Source organism: Peromyscus californicus, unplaced genomic scaffold (assembly GCF_007827085.1).
Source record: "Peromyscus californicus insignis strain IS unplaced genomic scaffold, ASM782708v3 Scaffold_8__1_contigs__length_139910024, whole genome shotgun sequence".
Classification (NCBI taxonomy): Eukaryota; Metazoa; Chordata; class Mammalia; order Rodentia; family Cricetidae; genus Peromyscus; species Peromyscus californicus.
This window is the reverse complement of record NW_026294606.1, coordinates 136,495,957-136,519,498: the sequence shown is the minus strand read 5'-3', so window position 1 is coordinate 136,519,498 and position 23,542 is coordinate 136,495,957. Positions and strand designations below refer to the sequence as shown.

The 23,542-nt window shown below is 38.5% G+C and overlaps 2 protein-coding genes across 2 annotated transcripts in view; one reads left to right on the top strand and one right to left on the bottom strand.

The window, feature by feature from the left end:
* Positions 1-23,542, top strand: part of Iqcm (IQ motif containing M) — a 353,128-nt gene that overhangs the window by 230,525 nt on the left and 99,061 nt on the right. The gene's annotated exons all lie outside the window — the stretch shown is intronic.
* LOC128104110 (E3 ubiquitin-protein ligase Mdm2) lies at positions 5,935-8,968 on the bottom strand. The gene has a single exon (XM_052728866.1). The coding sequence runs from the start codon at positions 8,718-8,720 to the stop codon at positions 7,287-7,289; it is 1,434 nt and encodes a 477-aa protein (XP_052584826.1). The 5' UTR covers positions 8,721-8,968; the 3' UTR covers positions 5,935-7,286.

Sequence of the window (23,542 nt, the reverse complement as noted above, 5' to 3'; positions counted from 1 at the left end):
GGGCCTAGGTCCTAGGGTCCATAAATGTATATTTTTTAAAAAGAGTGCTTGCAGTTCTTCCAGGCAACCTAAATTCTGTTCTCAACACCAATATGGGTCATCTCACAACTTTTAAAACTCTAGCTTCTGGAAATCCAATGCTTTCTTCTGGCCTCCATGAGGAACCACACACACATGTCATTTATACACACACACACACACACACACACACACACACACACACACACACACACAGAGATTATTTTTTAATGATAATTAAACCCATAATGAAATATCACCTCATTTGCATCAGAGAATATGGAGTAGCCTTGGGAAGGATGAACCTGAGTTTGGTGATTTGAATAAATATGGCCTCCATAGGCCTATAGGGAGTGGCACTATTAGGAAGTATGGCCTCCTTCAAGTAGGTGTGGCCTTGTTGGAGGAAGTGTGTCACCGGGGACAGGTTTGGAGGCCTCACATGCTCAAGTCATGCCCAGTATGGCATTCTCTTCCAGCTGCCTCTGAATCCAGATGTAGAACTCTCAGCTACCTCTTCAGCACCATGTCTTCCTGCATGCCACCATACTTCTTGCCATGATGATAATGGACTAATCGGCTAAACTGTAATCCAGCCCCAATTCAATGTTTTCCGTTATAAGAGTTACTATTGTCATGGTGTCTCTTCACAGCAATAAAACCCTAACAAAGACTCTGAGCTAATATATCTTCTTAGTGTCTGTCACCTTTGTGTTTCCTTATAGAATATGGTCAAATGGGTGTGATGGCAGTTCATTCGTAATAGGTAACCATTCATTGTCACAGGACACTATGATATATATTTTAAGGATAATGGCATCTTTCCTATGAATAATTACAAGAAGGTGACATTTCATTAATTAATAGTGTTATTCTGGTTATGGAACAGAGAGGCTTTCTAGGTGTGCTACCTGGAAGAACAAATAAGAGTTCTAAAAGACTGTGTTAGACTACTGGAAAATGTATTGTAATGTAGCAACAAGCCTGATGACTTTAAAAGTAAGCCGTATATTTATTGAAACCAAATAAAAGAATAAAAATATAAAGAGTGGCTGAGGACAAATTATGAATTGATTCCAGAATATTTTACTAGTTTTGACTGATTTGGCTCATGGGATGTTTCTAAATTTTTTCCTTAAGTTCTATTTTTTCTTTTCTCTTTCTTCCATCTTTCCTTCCCCCCTTCCCTCCTTCCTTCTTTCCTTCCTTCCTTTCTTGATATAGAGTCCCATGTAGCCTATTTGGGTTCCAAACTTAGCATGTATATGATGATGTTTTTAAACATGATTCTCTTGCCAGTACCTCCCAACTGCTTGGATTTTTGAAGATGCGTTGCCTAATGGCTAGAATTTTTATCTTAAAGATTTTACTTTATTGTGAAATGGAGTACTATTCTTATGGACAATAAACCATATTTTAAGTACAAGATATGAGATATTTAAAAAAATATTCCTAAACATATCCCATTAAATTTATATAGCAATAAAAGATTTTTGTTGTCATTATTTTGAAATTTAATTAAGTATGACACTTGGTTAATGCTTAGCACATATATATATCCATCATGTGTCCCTGTAAATATTTTACTTACATGTATTTAGTTGTATAGATGGTAATTAAAATTTAGAGTGTTATAAAATAATAGCTGATTTTCTTCAGGACTTTCAGTTTTATATTTTAACTTTTTATTAATTATTCAACATATTTCAACTGTTTATTATTATTTAACTTTATGTATTAATTTTCCATACCTCCATATAGTATTCGTTGAACTAGTATCAGTAAAATATAGAATTGGGAATATCTAATCTAACACTGGATTTTTAAAACATAAATGTGGATGGTTATACTTAACCAAGAAAAAAATTTTAATCATCTTTAGCTTGTATTTTTGAGACAATTCCTTCTTAATATATTTGCTATATTTTATAGGATTTAAGTAGATTGAAGAGGATCCTGTTATATGTTTATGTGTGTATATATATATATATATATATATATACATATACATTTAATTACTGATGTATCCTTAGCTCCTAAAGCATGACATCAAGGCAGGTCAATTTCTTAAACAACAGTATTTCATTCAGTACCTTGGTGGTTGTAATTAACGTTTCTGTTTAGTTCTAATTATAGTTTTTGTATCACAGCCATTATGCTAATGGTGTTATTCAGTATTATGTGAGATTGCATTCATTATCACTGGTGAATTAAACCTTTATTAAAGAAAAATTCCCGCAGGCCTCATTCTGGAGTTAAGTAATTATTCATTTGGTTTTATCCTAGCAATTAGTTTATATACTGTAGCACTCATTATTGAGTTTCTATACCTCACTGAATGAGATTAACCCACCATGGTAAATAAATGCCTAACAGTTCCCAAGCTCACAATGTGTTGCTTTTTAAGCATATTATTATGTAACAAAATAAGGAATCAGAATGCATTGAAGCAGCATGCTGGCTTCCAACAAATAACGTGCTTGCTGGGAAGACCATGCTGGACATTTTGTGTTTAATTCAGAATCTGAAAAAACAATTACAGTTGAAGTTCTCCAGTGCTGAATTCACCTTTGTGGGTGTATGTTTTACTTTGTTTAATTCAGTCCCATTATTTGCCTGCTAGTTGAGTTATACTGCTATGCCCATTTGGTATTGATAGCAGGCTATTTCAATAGCATTGCCTCTAAATAGAACATCCAATTGAATCTCCATTCCAAATGTATGAGCATCGATGGGATCATGGGCCATTCATTATAAGTCATTAAAATTTATTGATTTATAGCTTTAGTAGCTGTATTTGAGACTATTGCTTGCCTTTACACAGTTATTCATGTCAATAGAATGTCTATGTTCTCACTATCCTATACACAAGGTCACTTACTTTTTCAGGGTTCCATGTTTGTTATCTACTGATGTTGCCTTTTGAGATAAAGGAACTGTAATTGTCTTAGTCAGGATTTCTATTGCTGTGAAGAGATACCATGACCACAGCAACTCCTATAAAAGACAACATTTAATTGTGGATGGCTTACTGCTTCAAAGGTTTAGTCCATTTCTTCATGGTGGGAAGCAAAGCAGCATGCAGGCAGACATGGTGCTAGAGAGTTCTGCATCTTGACCCACAAGCAGCAGAGTGACTGTGAGTCACAGTAGGCATAGCTTGATTATATGAGATCTCCAACCCACCTTCACAGTGACACACTTCCTCCAACAAGGCCACACCTACTCCAAGACCATACCTCCTAGTAGTGCCACTTCCTATAAGCCAAGCATCCAAACACATGAGTCTATGGGGACCATTCCTATTCAAACTACTACAATAATCAACTTTTCTCTTAGGAATTGCCTAAATCAACTTATTCTGCCTCCTTTATTATTTTTTTTCTAGAGTTAACTTAGAATTTACTTAAAGTGCAAAATGAAGACTTTGTGGTCATATCTATTCCATCCAAGTAGAATGTTGTTACCTTCTTTAATATAGCCTAAAGTCTGTGAGTATGACCTCAAACACAACATCATGAAGATTATCATATTAACCAGTTTTAATTATTAATACCTAGAAAAATGGTAGTGCTAATGTTATATAATATACTCATGTTCTTGACAAGAAATTTATATGAAAATATACTGAGAATATTCAAAATTATTTGTAGCTATTGTGAAGGGTGTTGTTTTCCCAATTTCTTTCTTAGCCTGTTTGCCATTTGCATAAAAACTGAATTTTTTTTAGTTAATCTTGTATCCAGCCACTTTGCTAAAGGAGTTCCCTGGAAGAATTTTTGGGGTTGCTTATGTATAGTATAATATCATCTGCAAATAGAAATACTTTGACTTCTTTCTTTCCAACTTGTATCCCCTTGATCTCCTTTAGTGTCTTATTGCTCTAGCTAGAACTTCAAGTACTATATTGAATATATATATATATATATATATATCAGAGAGAGACAGAGAGACACAGAGAGAGAGAGACAGAGAGAGATAGCATTGTCTTGTTCCTGATTTTAGTCGAATTGCTTTGAGTTTCTTCCATTTAATTTGATGTTGGCTATTGGCTTGCTGTATATTGCTTTTATAATGTCTAGGTATGTCTCATATCCCTGATCTCTCCAAGACTTTATCATGAAGGGGTGTTGTCTTTTGTCGAAGGCTTTTTAGCATCTAATGAGATGATCCTTTGGGTTTTTTTTTTCAATCAGTTTGGTTTATATGGTGGATTACATTGACAGATTTTGTATGTTAATCCACCCCTGTATCTCTAGGATGAAGCCCACACTTGATCGTGGTGGATGCTCTTTTTGATATGTTCTTGGATTCAGTTTTTGAGTACTTTATTGAGTATTTGTGCATCAATGTTCATGAAAGAAATTGGTACATAATTCCCTTCTTTTGTTGAGTCTTTGTGTAGTTTGAGTACCAGTGTCACTGTGGCCTCCGAAATGTTTGGAGTTTGGCAATGTTCCTTCTTTTTCTATTTTGTGGAATAATTTGAGGAGTGTTGGTGTTAGCTCTTCCTTGAAGATCTGGTAGAATTCTGTGCTGGGACCATTTAGCCCTAGGCTTATCTATCTATGTATCTATCTATGCATCTATCTATCTATTGGTTGGGAGACTTTTAATGAAAGCTTTTATTTCCTTGGGGGGATATAGGTCTATTTAAATTGCTTATCTGATCTTAATTTAACTTTGGTAAGTGGTATCTATTGAGTAAATTTGTCCATTTCTATTAGATTTTTCAATTTTGTGGAGTACAGGTTTTTGAAGTATGACCTAATGATTCCCTGGATTTCCTAGGAATCTGTTGTTATATCCCCCTTTTCTTTTCTTATTTTGTTAATTTGGATATTCTCTCTCTGCCTTTTAGTTCTTTTAGATAAAAATATATCTACTTTTTTATTTTCTCAAAGAACCAACTTTTTTTTATAGATTCTTTGTATTATTCTCTTTATTTTTATTTCATTGATTTCAGTCCTGAGTTTCTTTCCTGCCTTTTACTCCTCTTGGGTGTGTCTGCTTCTTATTGTTCTAGAGCTTTCAGGTGTGCTGTTAAGTTGCTAGTATGACTATGAAGGCACTTAGTGCTATGAACTTTTTTCTTATCACTACTTTCATTGTGTCCCATAAGTTTGGGTACATTGCACATTCATTTTCATTCAATTCTAGTAGAGAGTTGTTCAGTTTCCATGAGTTTGTAACCTTTCTGTTGTTCTTAAATCCAACTTTGAACCATGATGGTCTGATAGAATATAGGGGGTTATTTCATTATTTTTTTATATCTGTTGAGACTTGCTTTGTGACAGAGTATGTGGTCAATTTTTGGAGAAGTTTCCAGGAGGTGCTTAGAAGAAGGTATATTCTTTTGTGTTTGGGTGAAATGTTCTGTAGATATCTGTTAGATCCGTTTGAATCATAATGGCTGTTAGTTCCATATTTCTCTGTTTAGTTTCTGTCTGGATGACCTGTCCATTGGTGAGAGTGGGGTGTTGAAGTCTTACACTGTTAATGGGTAGGCTTCTATGTGTGTCTTAAGCTTTAGTCGTGTTTCTTTTACAAATGTGGGTGTCCTTGCATTTGGGGCAGAGATGTTCATATTTGAGATATCATCTTGGTGGATTTTTCCTTTGATGAATGTGAACTCACTCCATAAACCATGCTGGTCTTGAATTCATAGATATCCTCCTGCTTTGCTTCCTGAGTGCTGGGATTAAAGGCCTGTACCACCACTGCCCAGCTTTCCATATCTTTTGATTAATTTTGGTTTGAAGTCTATTTTGTTAGATATTAAAGTAGCTGCACCAGCTTGCTTCTTGGGTACATTTGTCTGGAAAATCATTTTCTAACCCTTTACTCTGAGACAATGTCTATCTTTGATGTTGAAGTGTGTTTCTTTTTTTTTTTTTTTTTTTTTTTTTTTCTTGAAACAATTCTTTAGATATTTAATAAATCATTCATTTGCAAATAAATAATGTATGTAGACCACACCTAAATAAACATTTGGAAACTGGTATTCCCCAAGGATGTCATTTCTGTATTACAAATTGATAGAGTGAAGCTTCACTGAGTCACAGGAGCCAAAGCTGAAGCAGTTGCTCCTGCCATTCTCCTACTTATGGGATAGATACTTCATCAAAGAGTGTTTCCCGTTTCTGATGCTTCCGTCAACGAGTTTAGCACAAAACTACCTTTGGTTACTCTAAACTTATAGTCCAGAGGATTTTACTTTCCTATACTTGAGCCCTTTCTATACACAGCCCTTCAAGCAAAGGGAAAGATTCTTATTATGAGTCAAGAGGTTAATCTACACGGAGAAATCATTTTAAAATACTACGCATGTTTTAAAATGAGTTCTCTTTACCCATGTTCTGAATTAGTCTTTCTGCTGAATGGTTTCTACACCTAGTCTAAGTACAGCCTGAAACTTAGGCAACATCGGGAACCATGGGGCTAAGTCCAAGGAGGTGCTTCTAAGGGCCTCAGAATTCTCCACCTGAGAGATCAGTGCATCATCTGCTCTACTCCATATGACAACGCACTTGAAAATACGGTGCATGTTTTTTACTTACATACCAACAGATACAACTCGTACCTTTAAAAAAAAATTGTGTGCACATGGGGGCATGTGTGGTTATCAGAGGACAACTTTGTGGAACTGGTTCCCTTCTTCCCCTTTTTGGGGGCTCCAGAGATCAAATTTACATCATCAGGCTTACACAAGCAAGTGCCTTACCAAGAGAGTCATCTCTCCAGCCCACAGCCCACAGCCACTAGAGAACTAAAGAGTTTCAGAATTTCAATAACTTAAATATTCGATCCTTCACACAGCTTCTAACTCCTTACGTGAGAGGTACTAAATAAATTAAATGTTCTTTATTAACAGAGAAAAAAAGGAAATCAAATGCTTCTAATGTAGTCAATCCTCAGAAAGGGCCCATCATCATTTTAGCTGGAGAGGACACATTTCACTTCCAACTGTCCTTCCAAGTGGAAATTACTTTAAACATAAGGAAAACGAAAAAGGAGCCACACAGCCAATGCAGAGTACATTAAAACCCAAATGTAAAATATAATCAAGTGAAGTTTTCCTAAAAGAAGGAAACAGTCACTATTCATACCCTCAAGGAGATCAATTATACAACAAAGTTTAAGTGGACTGAGACACTTTTCTCGCTTTAGTGTAGATAAAAATAAATGCAAATAAAAATAAAACGCATGTTGTCTGTTTTGGGGGGTTATATAGTTAGAAATATATAATTCTATTGTTATGGGCAGGGTTAGTTGAAATAAGTTAGCACAATCATTTGAATTGGTTGTCTGCACACGGGGCAGGGCTTATTTCTCTTTTTTAGCTTCTTTGCACATGTGAAACACGACATGAGATGTCCGGTTTTGCCATGAACGATGCAGCCGTTTTTAGGCCGCCCTTGGCAAATCACACATGGTTCAATGGCATTGAGAGAGAAGCCGGATTCCATGCTTTCTCCTCTGTTCTGTGTCTCCTCCTTCTCCAACTCTTTGACATCTTCTTGGCTGCTGTACACGATGCTACTGGAAGTGGATGGCTGGGAACAATCCTCACTGTCCTGTGACTGGAAGGCTTGTCCTTCTTTATCATCACTTTCCTCAAGGCACGGCTCCTTAGGGTCACTCACTGTAGTTTTTTTCCCATCAGGCACATCTAAGCCTTCTTTTTCGGCCATCTCTCTGTTATCTTTCCCTTTCCCTTCAGGAAGCCAATTCTCACGAAGGGTCCAACATCTGTTGCAGTGGGGTGGAAGCGGGGGATTCATTTCACCACAGGAGGTGCATTTCCAATAGTCAGCTAAAGAAATTTCAGGATCTCCCTCAAAGGAGTCTGCATCACTTTCTCCTGTCTGATACACCGTGACTCGATAGACCTCATCATCCTCATCTGAGAGCTCATGCCCTTCTTCACTCAGGCTGTAATCTTCTGAGTCAAGAGACTCAACTTCAAATTCTACACTAAATTGATCGGAAACCGAATCCTGATCCAACCAATCGCCCGAATGTTCACTTACACCATCATCAAGGTCCTGGTTTGAGGGGGTCTCTGTGGACTCACTGCTGCTGCTTCTTTCACAGCATATCTCCCTCAGCACACACAGAGCCAGGCTTTCATCAAAGGAGAGGGACCTGTGGCGTTTCCTCTGTCGCTCACCAGGTAGTTCATCTGCGTTTTCTTCTGTCTCACTAATTGCTCTCCTTCTGGATGAGGTAGACGGTCTGGAAACTGGATCTGAAGAGGAAGGCTTCTCTTCCGGTGGCTCCTGCACAGGGTCCTTCCGATCACTGCCACCTTCAGGTTGACACCTGCTCTCACTCATGGATGTGCCGGAGTCTGCAGGCTCTTGCTGACTTACGACCACCAAGTTTCTGTAGATCATTGTATATATTTTCCTGTGCTCTTTCACAGAGAAGCTTGGCACTCCAAACAAATCTCCTAGAAGATCATTTGAACAATACACAATATGTTGCTGCTTCTCATCATATAATCGTTTAGTCATAATATACTGGCCAAGATAAAATATAATCTCTTTCATAGTATAAGTATCTTTTTGGGCACCGACAGACTGTAACAACTTCAAAAGCAATGGTTTTGGTCTCACCAGAGTCTCTTGTTCCGAAGCTGGAATCTGTGAGGTGCTTACAGCACCGTCAGTAGACACAGACATGTTGGTATTGCACATTGGCCTGGATCGCAGGCCGGAGAGGGGCCGTCGTCGTCGTCGTCGTCGTCGGGGAGGCCACAGGTGTCCCCGTCTCCCGCTCGCCGCCGGCACCCCAGCTGCTTCTTCTCCTCCCCGCGTGGCTCCCGCCCGACCCGACCCGACCGGATCCGACCCTTCACGGGACACGCGGAGGCCCCGCGGCCTGGCTCGGGGCCTGGGCCTGGGCCTGGGCCTGGGCGACCATTTCGCTCCGGAGCTCGAGCGACGGCGGCTCCCGACTCAGAGCGCGGCCGTCGCTCGGCTACCCCGGGGCCGCGGAGGGCCAACCCCCGAAGTGTGTTTCTTATATGCAGCATAAGGATGGATTCTGTTCTCATATCCATTCTTTTAGCCTGTGTCTTTTTACAGGTGATTTGAGTCCATTGATATTAGGAGATATTAATGACCACTGATTGTTCCATTTATTATATTGTTGTTAGTGTGTGTATGTGCATGTGTGTGTGTGTTTCCCTTTTTTCAATTTTGCTAGTGTAAGAGTATCTATTGCCTGTGTTTTTGTGAGTGTAGTTAACTTCCCCAGTTTGGTGTTTTCCTTATAGTAACTTCTGTAGGGCTGGGTTTGTAGATAGATATTGTTTAAATTTGACTTTGTCATGAAATATCTTGTTTTCCCCCATCTATGGATATTGACAGTTTTGCTGGGTATAGTAGTCTGGGCTGGTGTTTGTGGTCTCTTAGAGTCTGCAAGCCATCTATCTGTCCAGGTCCTTCTGGCTTTTAGAGTCTCCTTTAAGAAATCAGGTGTAATTCTTATAGGTCTGCCTTTATATGTTACGTGACCTTTTTCCCTTGAAGCTTTTAATATTCTTTCTTTGTTCTGTATATTTAGTGTTTTGATTATTATGCGGTGAGGGGAATTTCTTTTCTGATCCAATCTGTTTAGTGTACTGTAAGCACTTGTATTTTTATAGGCATGCACTTCTTTAGGTTAGGGAAATTTTCTTCTATGATTTTGTTAAATATATTTTCTGGATTTTTGATCTAGGATTCTTCTCATTATTTTATTCCTATTATTCTTAGGTTTGGTGTTTTCATCATGTTCCAGATATCCTGGATATTTTGCATTAGGAGATTTTTAGCTCTAACATTTTCTTTGACTGAAGAATCTATTTCTTCTATTGTATCTTCAACACCTGAGATTCTCTATTCTATCTCTTGTATTTTGTTGGTGATGCTTGCATCTGTAGTTCTTGTTCACTTACCCAGATTTTCCATTTCCTGAATTCTCTCACTTTGTGTTTTCTTTATTGCTTGTGTTTCAATTTTCATATCTTAAATAGTTTCTTTCACCTGTTTTTTTCCCTTGTCTTTCTTGGCATTCATTAAGGGATTTGTTGATTTTCTGTTTTGTCCCCACCTCCCCCCACCCCCGATTTCTTTGAAGGAGTTTTTTAATCTCCTCTTTAAGGACCTCTATCATGATCATAAAGTTGGTTTTAAGATCATTTTCTTATGCTTCCTCCATGTTGAAATATTCAGGGCTTGCTGTAGTGGGATGGCTGGACTCTGGTGGTGACATATTGCCTTGACTGCTGTTGTTTTTGTCCTTAAACTTACATTTTAGGCATCTGGATTTGGAGTGTTTATAGGTCTTGGTGCCAATCTCTGGATTGTCTTTGTTGGGTGAGTATTTTCTTCTTTAGTTTCTGTTTCCTTTCTGGTTTTCTGGATTTCATGGTCTGGGATAGAGTAGAGGGTCTCTGCCCATGTGGGAAGGTTGGAACTCTGATGACCTGGATGGTCTCTGGTCCAGCAGGAGGTTGCTGCGCAAGTTTGGGGCTGAATTTTTGGGTATGTATGTATGTCGCTTCTGATCTGGTTAGGTATCCTCTGAGGTTCAACCTGGTTTCTGGTGGGGTAGAAGGCTTCTGCCTGGTTTTCAGGGAATTGTCCTGGTCTCTGGGGTTCAGGATTCTGCCCTGGCCTCTGATGAGGTGGAAGACTTCCACCAGAGGTATGGGCCTGGATATGGTGATGAGGAGAGGATGAGCAGTTGGAGTTATGCTGGATGAGCACAGGTAGGCAGGGTGGAGCGCAGTATTACCTGGGGTCCAAGATGCTAGCCTGGCCTCTGGGAGTGGAGATAATGCTCCCTGATTCTTGGCTCTGTAAGTTAAAATTGGCATCACCTTGTGAATTTTATTCTACCTGTTCCCCAGGGTACTTTATGTGGAAATAATAAATGAATCTATGTCTCAGAGTTCATAGGAGAATCCAATGAGCTCATATGTACCAAGCCCTTAGAATATCAAGTAAATACCCCAGTGGCAGTGCTTTATAATATTTTTATGTAAAATGTAGTGATGTGTCCCAAGTATAATTTAGGCCATATGGGAGAATTAGTATCTCATAGCAGATCTTTAAACAGTGTATACTGCAATATTGGGAAGAAAATAGGAACATATCCCATTCATTTTGTTATGTTTCTATTTCCTAGAGTCAATGTGACCAGTTGTTGGTTTGTAAACTAATTCAAAATGACTTTTATTTCTGAAACACCAAAAGTTTTCTAATCCTGCTGTGATATTTTATTTCTAGAAACACTTGCCTGATTGTTGATCAGAATGAGACTGAATGATTCTTGACTTCTAATGAAATGGGATTGTCATTTGACCCTGTCAAAGTTTTCATCATATTGACTCTTACTACCATTAGTATTTATTAAATGCAAATTTTATCAGGAATTTGTAATTTAAAGTTTACCAGGGAGGAAATATTCCTTCATTAGAGGTGATTGCACTTTATTTGAAATGAAATTAATAAGCATAGACAATTCGAGTCCTGCATCATCATTAATCTATAAATGCAAGTAAATCACATTAATGTTTGTGTTCTGGGTCCTCTGGTGGACACAAAATTGTAGTGGATTGGAGCTTGCCTCATAGTGGCCAGGAAGCCAAAAGAAAGGGAAAGAAAAGATCCAGGGGTCCTAAAGTCACCTTTTTTCATTATTTTCTTCTATTGAAAACAAATTTTTTCATACAATAAATTTTCATTATGGTTTCCTCTACCCATACTCCAGTTCCCCTCCACATCCCCTCCCAATTTTTTTCATACAATATATTTTGATCACAGCTGCCCTTCCCCACTTCCTCCCAGATCCTCCCACCCACCAAACTCCATGCCCTTTCTTTTTTCTTCCTTCCTTCCTTCCTTCCTTTCTTTTTTGTTTCTCTCCTTTTTCTTCCTGTCTGTCTTTAGAAAGCAAACTGCAAATGACAGAAAATCTCCACAAACAAACCAGAATAAAAAGGGAAAAAAAGAAACACCCCCCCACACACACACATACACACAAACACTCCATGAAAAAACATAAAGTTGAAGAACATAACATGCAAGAAAAGATCAGTAAGACACACACACAAACCAAACCAAACCAAACTAACAAAAGAAAAAATAAACTCAAGAAAACCCCAAACAAAGCAAGCAATACAAGACAAAAAAATCTACACAAATACCATTGTGTTCTTTTTGTGTTGACCATCTACTGCTGGGCATGAGGTGTGCCCTTAAATGTGGTTAATATACTCGATGATATTCCATTGCAGAAAATTAATTTTTTTGTCAATTGGTTGTCAATTTCAGATAGCTTCTTGGCTAGGGGTGGAATATTGTCACCTTCCTCCTCTCATTACTGGGACCCTGTCTGGCTTGGACCTGTGCAGGCCTTGTGCATGCTGCCACAGTCTCGGTGAGTTTGTATTTGTGTTGGTCCTGTTGTGTCTGGAAGACACTGATTCCTTGGTGTCATACATCCCCTCTAGCTCTGACAATTTTCCTACCTCTTCTTCTATGTAGTGACCTTAGCACTGGGGGGTGGGATTTGATGAAAACATCACATTTTGGACTGAATGTTCCAAAACCTTCCAGTCTCTGCATATTGTCCAATTGCAAGTCTCTGTGTTAGTTCCCATTTATTACAAAAGGAAGCTTCTCTGATGATGGCTGAGTGAGGCACTGATCTATGGGTATGGCAGAGTGTTGTTAGGAGTCATTTTATTTCTATGTTCCTTTAGCAAAACAATATTTGATTTTCCCCAAAGTCCATGACCTATCCAGTCTAAGGCTTATGTCCACTCAAATAGCATCAGGCATAGGTTCCATCTAGTGGAAAGGACCTTAAATCCAATCTGATAGCAGGTGGTTATTACCACAATATTTGTGCTACTATTGCACCAGCATAGCATACAGGCAGGTCACCATTGTAGATTGCAGAGTTTGTAGCTGGGTTGGTGGTTACCTCTATACTCTAGTGGCATGCAAAGTATCTTTCAATGCTATGAACACTAGTCAGTAGGGGCAAAGGCTCTAGTTAGGCACCAGCTTGACTTCTTCATGTTCAATTATATATAGGTGTTATCTTCAGCTTTAGGGCCTTACCATCAGTTTGTGCAGAGCAGCCAATAGCCTTGTTTCATGGTTTTCCTAGCGCCCCTTTGGCCAACAGTTTGATTAGATGTAACTCATTCCTGGCACTGGAGGTTTTACTTGGTGGCAAGAGATGTCTAGTTAGGACATTCTCTCCCCTATTACTTGGTGACTCTTTCATACATGCATATATTTTAGGAAGCTTTTGCAGTAGTAGGTTTCCATGTAATATCTCAAATGACTCTTAACATCAGTTGTCCCTCCCCATATTCTTTCTTTTACCCACATCTTCTCCCCCACTTCCTATCTAATCCTCCTGTTCCAGTCTCACCACTGTCTCTCTATAACTATATATTCTGCTTCCCTTTCCTTTAGGGATCCTCTTATCCCTACTAGTCTCTTACATGATAACTAACCTCTGTGATTATTCAGATTGTAGCATGCCTATAAAAGGCTTAAAAGTTAACATCCATACATAAGAAAAAAAATTCAATATTTGCCTTTTGGGATCTGGGTTATCTCGCCCAAGATAAGATTTTACAGATCCATCCATTTGCCTGAAAATTTCATGTTTTTAAACATCCAAATAACATAAACTATGTAAATGTACCACATTTTCATTATCTATTCACCAGTTGGTGGACATCTAGACTATTTTCAATTATTTTGCTATTATGAATAGAACAGCAATGAACATAGATGAGCAAGTATCTCTGTAGTAGGGTGTGGAGTCCTTTGAGTATATGCTCAAGAGTGGTATAGATGGGTCTTGAGGTATATCTATTCACAGCTTCCTGAGTAACTACCACATTGATTTCCATAGTGGTTGTACAAGATTGTATTACCACCAACAGTAGACAAGTGTTCCCCCTCTGTCCATATCCTCACTAGCATGACTGTGATCAATAATGAGACTTCCTTGATTAGGTCATGCCTCTTAGATATGCCATCAGTACCCAATAGTGCCTGAGTTGAGATCAAGTCTTTCGGTAAGTTGTTCTTTGGTGGAAATGTGAAATCCAAAGTATAATGACATTAATATGTTATTTCTAGTGATGACTAGAACTGATTATCTGTAAGGAGTTTATCATTCTCAGTATATTCCTAGGTTTCTCTGTTATAGTCTCTTGTGTAAAAGACTTGTGTGTCTGTTATGTCCTCGGATCCCTAAGGGAGGTTCAAAGCTACTTCATTATTCTCTGCTATTTTGTTTACTATAAAATTTCTCAAGAATGTCTCTCGGTAGTCTAAAGCTGACAATTTCTAGAGATGTCAAGCATGTTATATTTCCTCCAGGACCCACAAATCTAGGACATGGTTGTGTCATATGGGAGATCAATGGGGAGAAATTCCTTTTCTCTATGTATCATTATATCCTGTCACTTGATATCTAGGCTGACAAGTTTTCCCATCTATCATAACTTATAGCTCTATGTTATAGACAAGTACTATACTAGAGAATGGGTGCTTTGATTTCTATGATTTGGAAGTCCATGGGACATACATGTAACAATGTCCAGTGTCTTGTACCAGCCATTACCTAGGCAAGAAAGGCAGGTCTTTTGCATACCAGCCAGGCCTGGTCCCTACCTCATCTGAAAGACCTATGAAATTCTTCTTGACATATCTCCAGTGGCACAGCCTTTTGTATGTTCTTTCAACATGTGTCATTGACTTTTCATGTGCTTGTGCTTCTCTCTCTCTCTCTCTCTCTCTCTCTCTCTCTCTCTCTCTCTCTCTCTCTCTCTTGCTTTCGCTCTCTCTCTCTCTCTGAAATAATAATAATAATTATGAATAGCTGATCTTACTGGATATTAGGCACTATTCCAAGTAACTTATAAATGTGCACTTGCCTATTTTTGTCCCCAAACAACCCCATAAGTGTTAATATTCTTGCAATTTAAAAAATTTAGTATTTTATGTATCTAAGGGATTGCCTGAATATATGTCTATCCACCACATTCATGCCTAGTACCCATGAAGGCCAAAAAGTGTCAGATTCCCTGATACTGGGGTTGTGAACAGTTGTGAGCTGACATGGTGGGTTCTTTGTATCAAACATGTATGATCTGGAGAAGCAGACAACAATCTTAACCACTGAACCATCTCTCTAGCCTTCCATTCTTGCCATTTTAGTAGACAATGACATATGCTGAAGAAATTCACCAAACCACACATTTGCAGGTTTCTGATCTCTCAGATCCGGAGATGCCAAAGTGCTCCACATCTTATCTCATTCTAAGTAATTCCATCCTTTCAAGAACCTTCAGAGGTTTGCACCATCTGACATAAGATTCATTCCTCACCATGGAGATATTTTTGTTAATATACCACTCCGTTAAATGAGGAAAACTAGACAGACATGGCAACAGGCTTTAGAAGGTGACTTTAAGTCTAGAGAAGTCAGCCAAGATCAACAGACTAATCCTAGATGGGACTAAAATATACAAAATGCTTTCTATATAAAATAATTTATTTTGGGGGACAGGAAGAAGCTTGGTTCTGGCATGAATTTAAGATGGAGTTTGTGGTCTGCACATAAGGACCCAGTCTAGAAGCCAGTCCTCTGAATTCCAGCATGATCACAGTATGATGCTGGTGTTAGGAGCAAGTATGCTTCTTTGGTCAATAATATAGTGAGGAATAGCACCCTGAGGTAGGTAGGGGTAACTGAATTATCTCTGAATAATGCTATAGACAAACATAAAGGGTAAATGAATATCATAAAGATTTATGATTCTGCCTTTTAACTAAAAAGAAATAAGCAAGTTTAACTTTTTATCTAAAAAGCTATTCCTTTGAGAGTAAAACTTTTCCTTCAAAGCCACATGATTAAGGACTTCATAAAAGGTCCCATTTAGTGGATCTCCTGGGGTAATTTTCATGTTTTATTTTTGAACATTTGCAAAGAACTAAGTGTGTTTATTTATCCAGATATGCTGAACATCTGGTGTGGCAACTGTAATCATTCTTTTATATTCATTATGATTTTAATTTTGATTCCCTACTATCATATTTCAAATACAGTATTTCCTTTAATTTACATAATCAAAATGTTATTGGCACCTTAAACAGAACAATGGGTTCATTTTAAAGGGGGGAAAACCTTATATGTTTAATGTTGAGATTGCAGTTACAATAATGTACTCCTTAGGGACTTGTAATTTAGCTGTCATGATTTCATAACTGATTTTTTTTCTCAGTCCTCCAGGATTAAGAATGAGATTTCTATGGTAATTCGGGATTCTGAAAGTGTTCCTCTTTGCTGTAAATGGATAGCAAATAGCTTGTTATTTCAGATTAGACCTCAGTGTTGTAAGAAGTAAAAGCACACTACTTATTTAAAAATAGACTAGTTTCAGGGCACTGCAATATATTCAGAGTCTGTAAAACCACAACCTCTTGATTGCTAGTGTTAGCAAAAGCTTGTTCTTTAATTACCTATATTGCATCCAGCTTCTGTTCCTTTCCAAAACCCAATTATGGCTAATAGCTGCAGTAAGATGTACTTGTTTATAGCAGCTCATTGTGGATTTCTCTATTTGATCATCGTTTGTCTTCATGACTTAAAGCGTTAGGTTCAAATTGTTATCAGGCACCCAGAGTTTAGCAGTCTTCACCTTGTATGTGTGTATAAGTGCATTTCTAATGTGACTTGGATGTCTGTTTTATTTTTCCTAATTGGAGGTTAGTCTATAAATGATGGAAATCATGCTATTTCTGTAAGTCCCAACAGCTTCTCAATGCAGTGATTCCAGCACCTCACATGAAAAGGATATTTGAAATCTGTAGCAGAGGGATAGGAGACTTATTTATCCCTTCCTCCTACAAAGCCATTTTCTCCCAGTGTGGTGTTCATTGCCTAATCATTTCGGCAGCTCAGACTCATAGATTCTCCTGCCGAGAGAAGCAGCCTGCCTCCTAGAGTTGAATTCAGAATAATTCAGCAGTCTAATTTCTGATTTAATTTTGCTGCTCTCCAACTGTGGTATAAACTGAGCTCTGAGAATTGAATGTGTGGCACTTTGCCTCAGTTGAAAATACTTATGTCTTTATTCTCATTCTCACAAGTCATTGTTTCCATGATAACTAATGGGATCCTAGTGGAGAAAAGATGAAAAGGCACATGTGAAATAAACGAGAGAAGACAGAAATTCAAGCAGTAGTAAGAATTCCCATTGCTTTATTGAAACTCAACTTCAGTGTTCTGTTCATAGGGGTTGGAGCTGTAGAGACAGGAAGAAAGGGATGGTTTCCATTGGCATCTGTTCCTCTAACACTTCTTCCCTTCCCTCCCATGTCCTTAGATAGCCACAGAAACACCCACCTCCAGTGGGAGGGAGACTGTCCTGCACAGTGATTTTTTATTAGTCTGACTGAGGAAGGTCATTATTCTGTTTTTGGTCTCTGAAGAAGGTTCTTCATTTCATTGACCATGCAGCCTATGAGAACCTTCCCACTCAGCATGTGCTCACCTGGGCTCATGCTAGAAGAACTAAGACCCAGGCAGTGCACCAGAGCTGGCAAATCATGAACTTTACTTAGCATGGATATAAAGTACCAAAATATTAGCAAGGTACTGATTCATCAATAATTTGATAGATATATTCAAATATTTAGGGGTGCAGGAGAGATGGTTCAGTGGGTGAATGGCTTACTGCACAGCGTGAGAATCTGAGGTTGCATCCCAGGCACTCACATGAAACTGGATGGGCATCTGTAACTGATTCTGAGAGGCAGAGAGGCAGACTCAGGAGGCTTGCTGGCCGGCTAGTCTAGCAGAAACTTCAGCTTCAGGCTCAGTGAGAGATCCTGTCTCAAAAATAAGATGAAGACAGCCAGATGGTATGCAGAGAGTGAGAGACCTTGGAACACTTAGCCCTAAATGGGATGTCTCCATCAAATTCAAATCTCCCCTCAGAGTTCGGAAATCCAATGGAAGGGGAACTAGAAAGAGTTTAAGAGTTAGAGGGTAGCAGACAATTCATCCTTGTTTCATGTCTAGTATCCTGCTATGAGTGAGTACATACCATGTTTGTCTTTCTGAGTCTGGGTTACCTCACTCAGGATGATTTTTTCTAGATCCATCCATTTGTCTGCAAACCTCATGATGCTATTGTTTTTTTCTGCTGAGTAGTATTCCATTGTGTATATGTACCACATTTTGTTTATCCATTCTTCAGTTGAAGGGCATCTGGGTTGTTTCCATGTTCTGGCTATTACAAACAATGCTGATATGAACATAGCTGAACAAGTGCTCTTATGGTGTGGTTGAGCATTTCTTGGGTATATGCCCAAGAGTGGTATAGCTGGATCTTGGGGGAGATTGATTCCCAATTTTCTAAGAAAGCGCCATATTGATTTCCAAAGTGGTTGTACAAGCTTGCATTCCCACCAGCAGTGGAGGAGAGTTCCCCTAGCTCCACATCCTCTCCAGCATAAGGTGTCTTCAGTGTTTTTGATCTTAGCCATTCTGACAGGCGTAAGTTGGATAAAGCACAGGGACAAATAGTCAAATGAATGGAAACACATGAACTATGAACCAATGGCTGAGGGGTCCACACTGGATCAGGCCCTCCGAATGGGTGAGACAGTTGATTGTCTTGATCTGTTTGGGAGGCATCCAGGCAGTGGGACCAGATCTTGTGCTCATTGCATGAGTTGGCTGTTTGAAACCTGGGGCCTATGCAGGATTGTTTGGCTTGGCCTGGGAGGAGGGGACTAGACCTACCTGGACTGAGTCTACCAGGTTGACCTCAGTCTGTGGGGAAGGCTTTGCCCTGGAGGAGATGGGAATGGGGGGGGGGGCGTTGGGGGGAAGGTGAGGGGGACGGGAGGGGGGGAGAACAAGGGAATCCGTGACCGATATGTAGAACTGAATTGTATTGCAAAATAAATTAAAATAAATTTAAAAAAAAAAAAAAAAGAGTTAGAGGGGATGGAGAACACCAAGGAAACAGGCCTTCTAAACACAGCATGACCAAAGCACATATTAACTAACTGATATTGAGGCAGCATGCACAGGGCCTACATGGGTCTATGCTAGATAGGGTCCTAGAGCTGAAAGGAGAAGCAGACAAATGCTCTATCCCTAACTCAGAAGCAATCTCCAATAGACAAACACTTCCAAATGAAAATTTAGTTTTCTGCAAGGGAAACTCACTGGCAAGCCAAACTATTCTCAAAGGCAGGCTGCATGCCCAGCAGTAGATGCCAACAGAAAATGAACTCAAGGGCATCTTTGGAGGTTCCTTGTCTCATAATGTCAAGTCAGGGCTTTTTCTTTTTTTCCCCCTTTTTGTTTTAAATTTTATCTATTATTATTATTTATTTATTTATTTATACCCTACAAGCCATTTGTGTATATATGTTTCTTGTGCCTTTTCTTGGGCTCCTTTCTTTCAGTTTTTTTTGTCTTATTCAGATGTGTTTGTTTTTGTTTTATTTTATTATATTTTATTATTATTCCTTAGATGTCTGTTTTCTAACAAGATATATAAGTGGTGTGGATCTGGATGGGAGGGCAGATGGAGAAGAACTGGGAGGAGTAAGGGGAAGAGAAAATGTAAGCAGGATATATTGTATGAAAAAAATCTATCTTCAATAAAAGAAAAAAATAAGATAAAGAATAATGAGGACAATTCTTGAAGTTGACTACTGGCCTCCACAGATACACATACACACATGCTGGAGGTCATGGAAATATACAACAGGTGGCTGTTGTTTGAATCTTGGATTGCCTTTTAATAAAAAACCCAGAGCCAGATATCAGGATGAAAGCTGATAAATCAGAGAAGCAGAACAGCCAGCAACTAGTTCTTACCTCTATGAAATCCTCAGCATAAAGAGTGAGTTCCTGTTTCCTTATGCCTTATATACCTTTCTCTGCCCAGACATCACTTCCAGGGATTAAAGGTGTGTGTGCTTCCCAGTAATGGGATTAAAGGTGTGGGCTACCACTGCCTGGCTCTGTTTATCTCCTGTAGCCCAGTGTGACCTTGAACTCACAAAGATCCAGAGGGATCTCTGCCTCCCAAATGATAGGATTAAAGGGGTGTGCCACCACTGCCTGACCTCTATGTTTAATCTAGTGGTTGGCTCTATCCCCTGATCCTCAGGCAAGTTTACTAGGGTACACAATGCATCACCACAGATGGCAATAGATAGTTTGGGTGTTGACCCACCAGATGAATTATTCTTTGATGGGGAGTCCCACTTGGCAAAGACCATGGGGTTACAGACTGTGAATGACTGGTTTCTTCTGTCTATAATTGTTTTATGTGCCACTACATTTCTTCCCTAAAAACAGCTATGGGTATTTTCCCCACTGCTTGTATGCTTATCTTGAGAATATAGTTCATCTACTGGGCACACATATAGCTGTGGATAGTCAGGAAGTTGATTTCTGCTTAAGCTGTACAATTTTGATGAATAAAAATAATACTAAGATATTTTCATAACTCAGATTGACATAGGAAAATGACAGTGTTCTCAGCTACAAAAACAGCTTTTTCAAATTCGAAGTAGACTAGTTACCCCTGAAAAATATGCACAAGGGCAAGTTCCCAGGTATCTGCTTGTTGAACCAAAGTCAGGATGATAACATTAAGACGTAACTCCCTGCAGCAATTGACTTTCTGCGTGTACTCCTAATCTCAGTTTATAATACAAGGCTCAAGGTTCAGTCAACTAGCTTTTATTGTTTAAGTCCTGAATTTCAATGTCATTCTCTGTCTGGGCACCCTTACCACTTAGAGCTACATGCCTGCTTTACTTACCATGCCCAGTCACAGTGATCTCCCTAGCCTGATAGAAACCGTGTGACTTATTATGTGTTATTAGAATAGGACAAACTCTGTATATGTAACTCATAGTTGTCCAGAGTTTTACTGTTGAAGGAGGTGTGTATAGCAAGAGCTATGTAGAGAGAGCAATGTAAAGAGATGTGTAGAGCTATGTAGAGAGAGCTACGTAGAGAGCTGTGTAGAGAGATGGAGCAGTAGCTGTGCAAAGATGTGCGTAAGAAGAAATGTGTAGAAGAGAGATGTATGTAGAAGAGGGATGTGTGTAGAAAGATGTGGAGCTTTGTAAAAAAGAGATGTAACTGTGTAGAAGGTAGATGTAGCTGGGGAGAGAGATGTAACTGTGCGAAAAGACATGTGACTGTGTGTAGAGATGTGTGGCTGTGCAAGAGAGAGATGTATGTATGTAAAGCACTGGGGGAAATACAGCTGTTTTTAGGGAAGAAATGTAGTGGTACATGAAAACAGTTACTGACAGAAGCAACCAGTCATTCACAGTCTGTAACCGAGCAGTCTTTGCCCAGTGGGTCTTCCCATCAGAAAATTATTCATCTGATGGTCAATACCTGAAATATCAATTGACATCTTCTGTATATTCCCATGGCCTCTCTCTCTCTCTCTCTCTCTCTCTCTCTCTCACACACACACACACACACACACACACATACACACACACACACGCACACACTCACAAACACACACACACACAAAATGCATGTAGTCACACACATGGATAAAATTTATTGTCAGAATCTACTTTTCCTAAAGAGCTGATGATGCATATGTAGCAAATAAAGACTATTAAATTACCTGATTCTTAAAGAGTAGGACTATTACTTCTACACTTTTTAATATTTTGTTTAAAGAGAAGACTGTTTACTTCTTAGTGGTTCTTGGGTTTCTGTATTTTCTCTTTGGCTTAGATTTGGTCTGTTAAGTAGTTCTAAGGGAATCCACACATATCTTTTTCTCCCTTGCCATAAACCATTTATGATATATAGGGGCCCTACTTTTACTCCTAAATTGCTTCAGTCTTTAATCTCCTATCATTTATTTGATAGTGAAATAGGGAACTAGTAGGTTATAGCAAGACAAGATAGTTATTGAGCCTAATCCAAATCTTGATAAAACTTGTCTTCTTTCATTGAAATTTCTTGTCTCAAAAATGATACACACTGCTACATATATCTTCAGGCTGGATATATGTTAGTTATCTGTCTTTTTTTTAAGATTTCATGTTTCTATTAATTAGAAACTTGCTATGCTAGAATCTTTCTTCCATTTTTCCCAATTACTTTCAACTCTGAAAAGAAATCTAAGCTAATATATTATAGTATGTTTCTTTTTTTGACATTTCCTATTACAGACTGATATAAACATAAAAGGTTCATGCGCATAATGGATATTTTTTATTCTTGTCTTTGAAAAACATTACTCTCCCTTCCAACTCCTCCTAGCTCCCACACTACACCTTCCAAACTTTCTGTCCTCTTTTTGTCCTATGAGTACAATTAGTACTGCTCATAGACATCAAAATGGAATTAGACCACATGATCTAGAAATCCCATTTCTGAATACATATTCAAGAGAACTGAATTCTGGGTCTTAGAGATATTAGACAAGCAGTATTCATGATAGCTAAAACATGAAAGCAATCCAAGTTACACACATATCACACTTATCCAATCTGACATGTGCTATACCATAGATAAGCTTTGAGGAAAGTATGCTAAATGAGAGAAGTCAGTTACAAAAGACAAATACTGTAATCACACTTATCTCAGTACAGAGAGCACACACGATCTTGGAGGTAAAATGTAGAATATTGGTTGCCAGGAGTTGCTTCAAGATAGAAATGAAGAATCACTACTTAATGAGTATTCAGTTTCAGTTTTATAGAATGAAGAGAATTCTGGACATGGGCAGTGGTGGTAGCTGTGCAGCGTTAGGGATGCAAGCAACATCACTGAACTGCATGCCTAAAGTGGTGAAAATAGTAAAATGTATATCATATATTTTAAAATAAAAGTTAGACGTGATTGTAAAAATATTGTTTTGTAGTTATTCTTTGTGATTATTTTTTCCATTTGATCCAACGGTCAACATTTACTGAGTTTCCACTAAGTGCCAAACGGAATTGACACATCTGACATAAAGGAGCCAATATGAACAAGCCTTAGCAGACAGCATCCTTTTTTTCCACCTGTGTGTGCCTTATTCCATTGAACAGAGAGACATGTCAGTTATCTTATTCATCTGGAATGTGTGATTGTCAGAACCTGTTAGAACAGGGAATATAGTGCTGCTTCAGGTGGTTAGAATCCTTCTGTTTCACTACTGTCAACACTGCTCTATGAAGCACATGAGAATATTTTGAATAAGGGATAATGACCTAGACAAGATGGAACTATAATCAACAAGAAAAACATCAAATGAGAGATTTATACTAAAATACTAAAATCCAGAGAAGTCTGGAGCATAGGTAAATGGCACGTTACAAAGATCACTCCAAAAGATATCCTATCCTGAAGAAACTGAATTTAATATTTAATATGTTCTAGCTGAGATACAAGAAGATTGTAACTGTAACTGCTAGTCTTCAATCCCATC

Excerpts from the sequence above, each read along its gene's own strand:
- LOC128104110 (XM_052728866.1), bottom strand. The coding sequence starts at position 8,720 with ATGTGCAATACCAACATGTCTGTGTCTACTGACGGTGCTGTAAGCACC.